The following is a 7,898-nucleotide window of genomic DNA, read 5'->3' as shown; positions in this document are numbered from 1 at the left end:
ATAAAGAGACCCTTTTTGGCACATATTCATCCCAGAAGAATTAACCTTTTTTCCTAATTATAAGTAAATGTAGCCAGCCATCTGTGCCTTTTCTGTTGAAATGCACTGGAGGTCCTTTGCTGTCAAAGGCACAGAGCCCTGTAGATCTGTGTCACTGCTCCATATGGCAAGAGAGGCAGTGAGAGGAGGAAGGTTGAATTTTGTTCGGAATGCATATCTGAAAGAACTTATCATACAGAAGACACAGCACAATGCCTGTCAGTGGGGAAAGGATCTATTTACTAGGAAGCAATGTAAAATAACAAATACCACATGCACTTTGCTTCCTGTGGTGGTTTTCTGAGAAATTTACCTAAAGCCTATTGACTTAAATGGATCCCATAGGATCCCTGCCCTGATTCAGCATGGAAACAAGCAGTAAACTCACCTGAAAAGGCTCAATTGACAGCTGAAACAGGTCATTATGTAGAACTGCAACTTCAATATTGCTGTCTGCCAAATTCAGGACTTGAATGTGACTTTCTTTTGAAATTAGATCAGGCATAGCATTCTCCTAGTAAAGAGAAAACATTTTACTGCAGATAGTACAGTGAGCACTGAGCCTCCATTCCCTCCTTTACAGCTGCCACACAATAACTACAGGACACAGCCTCTCCTACTTAGGGGCAATGAAGTAGCTCATTGCATAAAATAGGTGATTTTCATGCATGCACAAAAGTTGTCTCCGGCCAATGAAATAATAATATCTACAGTTTGGATCAAGAGGCTTCTTCCGTGAGTGCAAAGGCAACTTCCATTTGTACAAAGTTGGGGGCACAATTTTTACCAATTCCCCGCTCCATTTCAGATATTTACATACCCCTCTCATTGTTTTCAAGAGTTCCCCAAAACTGATTAACAGCATTTTGGGGTACACAAGTGGGCTGAAGCAGAAAGAGGCAGGAAAAATCAATTTAGGCCCCGGTCACACGGGCCGGATAACAGGGGGGGAGGCATGGCTATTTGCGCTGTTGCAGTTTGATCCACGATTAAGCGATCAGATGAAACGGCAGTGCAGCAGGGTTTCAGCGGTCAATGCCCACGGCAAAGACAATGGCTGGAGGGAAGAGTCGCGCGCCGGCGCGATCACACCAACCAAGTCTGTCAGCAGCCCATGGCAAACTGGTTGCTAGTACTTCTTAGCAGGTATTTTTTAACTGTGGGTTTTCGGCAGTAAACCACGGGTGTGCTACACTTGCCAGATGTGGCAGTGTGATCACGCACTGATAATCTGCCTGGCATCCGTGGCTCTCCCGTGGCAAATTTGCCGTATGAACAGGGCCTCAGTTATCCATTCTATAATGATCAGTTCTCTGTGGTTGGGTCCCATTATGCAGTGGAAATTTTTGCTATGGGAAAGTAATATGGAACAAGGCAGATGGCAGGGTTAATTTCCCAAGGCAGTGCTACCTGAGCCTTACATGACTGGTGTGGGATGGAACCACGAGAACTACCTATCCCATAACTACTTCTTGTTCCAAATAACAACAGTTGAGCATCGGACTCCAACATATGTAACCGCAACAGCATCACAAAGAACTGGCCCTTGGCATTGATCCTCATATGATTCCATGCTGGCATCTGTTTCAAGATTATGACTGCAAAATTTAGAACCAAAATGTAACTTTTGCCTCTTTTGGAGCTGGCTTTGGCACAGCATTTTCTTAGTTAGAACAGCACAATTATGCGGAGAAATTATGCCAACAGCACACTTACAGCGATTCTACAGATTCCAGCCTAACTAACCAAAACATGAGCCAAACACATTCTGTTTGTTAACTGTGTAAAGGTAACGAATCCAAATGAAATTCCCTCCAGCTTTCAGACCTGAACCAACTAGGTCATTTCTGGTCATTTCAGAGGTAATCAAGATGCAAAACGGAGCAAAACAACCATATGGAAGAGACCTAAGTAGAGCAGGACTGGAATAAACATGGGGAACTCAAGAAGCTAATATTCTATGCCATTTCTATTTAAAAGTAAGACACTCCTCTCACCTACACCAGGATTCCAGCAACAAAACCGTGAACTACTCTTCTGGTGTGTTCACCCTCTTAGGAAGAAATTAGTGTCCTGTAAAATGGGGGTGCTTCATCTGATTTGATTGAAATTGGACAGTAATGTTCCCTCAGGTGAAGGGTACAATCCCTGAAAAATTCATCATATTTTGTTCCTGTTTTTCATTGAAACTAATGTAAATGACACCTCAAAACAATGGGGTGAATCCTATCCATATCCTACCACTCTGCAGAGCAATCTTTGAAGTCTTCCTCCCACTTATGTGGCTCTTTTATGGGAATGTATAGCCCACAAGACGGAGGAAGACTCAGGCTAAAAGAAGGCTATTTGGAAGGAGAACGGATCTTCCTCACTAACAGCCTTGAAAACATGACCTCGTGAAATTAAAGTATCCAAACAAACAAAACAATGAACAAAGGCCCCGGTCACACGGGAGGTTTTGCCTCGCAAGAGGGACGGATCGGGGGCGCATCAAACGGGTGCGATCACACCACAACATCTGGGAAGTGGAGCGCACTCCACGCACCCGTCCCCGATCTGTCCCTTCAAGCCGATAACGTGCAGCAAAAAAGAGCCTACAAAAGAGCAGTACCTACCTGAAACGCTGCAGCAAGCGTGGCCGTGGGATCGTTGGCGCACCCGTCTTCAGGAGCATTCGAGGCTCCCGGCTGAACTGCGTATGTGCACACATGCGCAGCTGGTAGCCTCGCTCTGCGTCCCGTGGCTTCCCCCCGGCATCTGATCGTGCCGGGGAGCAACTGCGCGGCAGCTCGGGGGATCTGTCTGATCCTGCCACCACGCGTCTATTTTGCTGCAGCTCAGAAAAATAGGCCGTGGTCCATCCCCCCCGTGTGAGCGGGGCCAAAATGAGGCAAATCCAAGTAAAATTTCTCTGCACGTCCCCAATACTTGTTGATACAGATTTCCCCACAGCCACTGTCACCAAGCAACACATTTACCTCTTATTAAAACCTCCAATCTTGGCACTTTTTAAAAACACGCATTCAGTAACCAGCAGCATAGAGAAGAAGAGACAAACTACCTCCCTGCATGCATGCAGCAGCTTGGTGCTTACCTCTACCTTGAGCTCTACAACAGCTGCAACTGCAAATGCCAGGCCTGCAAGGATCATGCCGGTTGCCATCTTTTTAATGGGCCTGATAGTAAATAAATATAACGCAATTACAATATACTTGCAGTTTAAAATGGATCATAACGTTCCTCTGAGCCCCAAGATCAGCTTATATTAAGCCACAAGAACAGGTAGCGTTTCAATTAGGTACTGCTGTATTCAGCAGTCCTTTAACTTAAAGCCTGCGTGTTATATTACTATGAGGAGAGCGCGAAGGCCATTCAAATTGATATGCTATTTAATAATTTTCTATGCACGAAGGATCCATGCGGTCTTGCACTCAGCTCTTCTTGGAGGAAACGATGCCTGGCATTTAATTAATGTGTGAGGAGGAAGAAACCACCCCGATGCTCTATCTTCAACCCTTTTGGAGAAGGGAGAACAGAAAAACAGCCTCAGGTTATTGAGCTACAAGAACTGAGGGAATGTAAGAAATAAATTGCACACCATTCCTTGCAGAAGCATGCTGGGTACATTGGAAACACTGAGGCCTACATAATCTCCAGAACTGCTGGGGCCGAGGGCTGCTGCACACGTGCACTGCCCTCATGTTACCAGGAAACACCAACAAACTGCAGGACGATTTGCCTGATCTTCTACTGCCCAAAGCTACTACTAGTTGTGATGGGCTCTGGCCAGGAGCTCCAAGGTTCACGGAAATTCCAGGGAAATGATATGCGAGATCCAGGTTTGCTTACAAGGAGATTTTTAATAAAGCATCAAACTTACAGAGAGCCTGTTTGGTGTGGTGGTTAAGTGCGCGGACTCTAATCTGGGAGAGCCGGGTTTGATTCCCCACTCCTCCACTTGCACCTGGCTGGACGACCTTGGACAAGCCATAGTTCTGATAAGAGCTGTTCTTGAAAAAGAGCAGTTTCTGTCAGAGCTCTCTCAGCCCCACCTACCTCACAGGGTGTCTGTAGTGGGGAGGGGGAGGGAAAGGAGTTTGTAAGCCTCTCTGAGACACCTTTGGATAGTGAAGGGCGGGGTTTAAATCCAATCTCTTCCTCTTCTTCTTCTTCTTACAGAAAATGCAGGCTATGCTTCCATCAGCTGGGCCACAGCAAATTTTACCAGAATCCGACACCACATGCATAACTAAAACTAGGCATCTTATATCCTAAATGCTGGCTACCAGTCAAATAATCATTAATTAAGCTGTCCCCAAAACTTGGAGGAGCCAGGCCTTCTAGCATCTGGCATCCAGTGGGTGGAAGACACAACCCAGGCCTTTGAAGATGAGGGCTGCTAACAAGCATGAGAGAGAGCGAGCAGAAAGTTCCCTTGTGAGTGGCCGATCACTGTTCTCCCACAAGACCCAGGGCAACTAAACACCAGCATGTAACGTGCAGGCTGTATGCCAGTTTTCCTCGAACCTAAAAGCTGGAGAAATTACAGCAGGCTCTCTTTTCTGTTATTATCCTTAAGATACTGATACTGAAAAAACGACTGTGGTGTTGGTGCCTCTTGGCTGCTTGGCTAAGATTTGTGGCACTACTTCATTGTCACCCAAATGCCCTAAAACTGCTGAGTTGGCCTCTTTCTCAGAGCCACAGCTGAGCAGGGGCATGGAGTACAGTAATGCCTGTTGAATCACCAAATTGCTGGTACGGGCTGCAGACCTCACTACTGGTATTAGTGGGCTGTATGTGGCCCCTAGAACAAATGTAGTGCCTTCCTGTTTTGGACCTATGTATGCCTGTATGTGCAGGCGTGCATGCATATGTCTGTGCAAGAATTGGTACTGGAACAATGGAAACACTGTAACACTGGTACTTACGTGAAATTTAATTTGCACAGGTTTATCAAAGGGTAAAACCCCAAGTCAAAAACTGGGACGAGGACGAGGATCAAGAGAGGATTTAAAAACTGCAAAAGCAAACAATGCATGCTATTAGCAATTATGGTAACTAAGGATTATTCTTTAGGAACATCGAGAAAGGACACTGGAAAACATCCCAAAGCCTCCTTTTAAAACTACTGTTTAGTACTGCAGGCGTTTCTTCTGCTTTTTTGACCAATGTTGTGATTGTTCATATGGCCATACCATCAACAGCCCAGTGCTGGTTGGACACAAAGGTACTGTTCTGTGATTACATATATGAAGCTGTAAATCTTTAAACAATCAAATAACTGTTGCTATGTTAATACAATCAATGGGAGGACAGATATAGTAATCCCAGCTAATAGTTAATTGCTCTACCTGCATCTGGTCAGGTTGAAGGACAAATCCTCCCTGAAACATAATGACAGTGAAACTGGTTAGCAAACAAAATAAGGCAACTGTGGCAGAGCTGACAGCCATGAAGCAGACAGCCAACACATGTGAGGTTTTCAGCAGCTGAAGTGGCTTCCCAGTTGCTCAGTGTTTATTTTTATGGTTGACTCTGCCTTCTCCTTGACATGAAAAGAACAATGCTTTAGAAGCAAGCCATCGGCAGGATAAAAGAGAGGTCCCAGAGCATAGAATGTCACATCACCCTCTTAAGATATTAACATCTCAAAAGAGCAGCAGAATTACTCTTAAAAAAAACTGTATCAATTTCTTAATGTCTTTGTATAATTATAATTAATCTAATTATTCATTTATATTCTACTCAGAGCTGGATTTATGCACAAGCTAAGTATGCTACAGTTGAAGTTTTCAGATTTCGAAGGGCCTCTAAGTACAATCACCTCCTAAAAATGACTAAATTACCATTTTCTGGTACTGCCATTACTCCTGTTAAATCTGACATCGCTTAGGGCCTTAGTATGCCTTGTTGTTGTTGTTCAGCCGCACAGTTGAGTCCAACTCTTCGTGACCCCATGGACTTAATTGACTTACCGGTAATTAATGTCTTAACCAGGCCCTGATTCCACTGGCACATTACCCTCCATCCTGCCCTTTTGTTTGCAGTTTCCTAGTTAACTCTCAGTTGTAAACGCATGAACACGTGAAGTCAGACCCTTTGTCCATCAAGGTCAGCATTTTCTACTCAAACTGGCAGTGGCTCTCCCAGGTCCCAGGGAGAAGTTTTTCATATACTCTACCACCGACCCGATCCTTTAAGCTCAAGATGCTGGGGACTGAAGCTAGGACCTTCTGCATTCCAAGCAGATGTTCTACCACTGAGCCATGGCTTCTCCCCAAAGATGGTGTTTATCTGCAATGGATTTGTTGTGCAATGTGGATATGGCTGCATGAGTGGTTAATTATGCCTTGGGGTGAGAAGGTGAATCAGAACACCATGCCCTCTTCAGCCTAACATTCTGAATTGTCCTACTGATATATTATGCTTTGCCTCACATTCCCTAATTCCTTGCTGCTCACTGGTTGCGATCACACACTCAGGCCCCAGTCACACAGGAGGATTTGACCCGCGAAACGGATGGGTTGAGGGCGCATCAAACGGGTGCGATCATACCGCAACAGCTGGGAAGCGTCACGCACCCATCCCCGATCCGTCCCTTCACCCCGAAAACGTGCATTGAAAAGGTAACTGCAACAGAGCACTACCTTCCGGATGACACACGGCAACTCCAGGCGTCTGATCGGGGAAGCGCTGGTAGCCCGTCTCAGCCAGCGCCGTTCCCCGTCCCAGGCCTGCGTACAAACGCGCAATGTCCGTTTTGCCGTGCTACGACTGATCGCCTACCAAAGGCCAGAGCATGGAGCCATGGGGCGCATCGGATCACGCTACCACGGTTATTTTTGCTCCGGCTCTAATTTGCCTCCCTTCAGCGGCGCACTATCCCGCTCGTGTGACCGGGACCTCAGTAATCCACTTTCAATCCACTTTCAAACTGGATTTTGCCAGTTCACACAGTAAAAATCCAGTTGGAAAGTGGATTGAAAGTGGATTATCGAGTGTGCGTGATCGCAGTCACTGTCAGTTTTATCATTTCCACATCAGAACTACAGACTTTTCCATAAATCCATGGGCAAACTAATGCATGGGTCATCCCTGGGATAATATTTTTTAGGATTAGAAAAGCCTAATTCTATTCTGCAATGTAGCCAGCATGGTATGTAATTACACCATGCTGCCACGGAGCTCACCTAATGATAAGAACATAAGAACATAAGAGACGCCAATGTTGGATCAGGCCAAAGGCCCTTATAGTCCAACACTCTGTCACACAGTGGCCAAAAATACCAGGTGCCATCAGGAGGTCCACCAGTGGGGCCAGGACATTAGAAGCCCTCCCACTGTTGGCCCCCCCAAGCACCAAGAAGACAGAGCATCATTTGCCCCAGAGCCCCTATCTATACCTTGTGGCTAATAGCCACTGATGGACCTCTGCTCCATATGCCTATCTAGTTCCCTTTTGAAGCTGTCCATGCTTGTAGCCGCCACCACTTCCGTGGCAGTGAATTCCATGTGTTAATCACTCTTTGGGTGAAGAAGTACTTCCTTTTATTCGTTCTAACCCGACCGCTCAGCAATTTCATTGAGTGCCCACGAGTTCTTGTATTGTGAGAAAGGGAGAAAAGTACCTCTTTCTCTACCTGCTCTTTCCCATGCATAATTTTGTAAACCTCAATCATGTCTGAATTCCATGTGTTAATCACTCTTTGGGTGAAGAAGTACTTCCTTTTATTCGTTCTAACCCGACCGCTCAGCAATTTCATTGAGTGCCCACGAGTTCTTGTATTGTGAGAAAGGGAGAAAAGTACCTCTTTCTCTACCTGCTCTTTCCCATGCATAATTTTGTAAACCTCAAT

The 7,898-nt window shown here is 45.6% G+C and overlaps 1 protein-coding gene across 2 annotated transcripts in view; it reads right to left on the bottom strand.

Moving 5' to 3' along the window:
- The window catches only part of SLC15A2 (solute carrier family 15 (oligopeptide transporter), member 2), a 139,483-nt gene that overhangs the window by 50,299 nt on the left and 81,286 nt on the right, over positions 1–7,898 (bottom strand). For both annotated transcript variants that reach the window (XM_015415612.1, XM_015415611.1), the window contains 4 exons: positions 5,394–5,426; positions 4,971–5,059; positions 3,134–3,215; positions 428–553 (listed from right to left, as the gene is read on the bottom strand). In XM_015415612.1, coding sequence (XP_015271098.1) covers positions 428–553; positions 3,134–3,215; positions 4,971–5,059; positions 5,394–5,426 — 330 coding nt within the window. The remainder of the gene's footprint in view (positions 1–427; positions 554–3,133; positions 3,216–4,970; positions 5,060–5,393; positions 5,427–7,898) is intronic.

The sequence above is a fragment of the Gekko japonicus genome, unplaced genomic scaffold (genome assembly GCF_001447785.1).
Source record: "Gekko japonicus isolate JY-2015 unplaced genomic scaffold, Gekko_japonicus_V1.1 scaffold2755, whole genome shotgun sequence".
Lineage (NCBI taxonomy): Eukaryota > Metazoa > Chordata > Lepidosauria > Squamata > Gekkonidae > Gekko > Gekko japonicus.
This window is presented reverse-complemented; position numbering and strand designations above follow the sequence as displayed.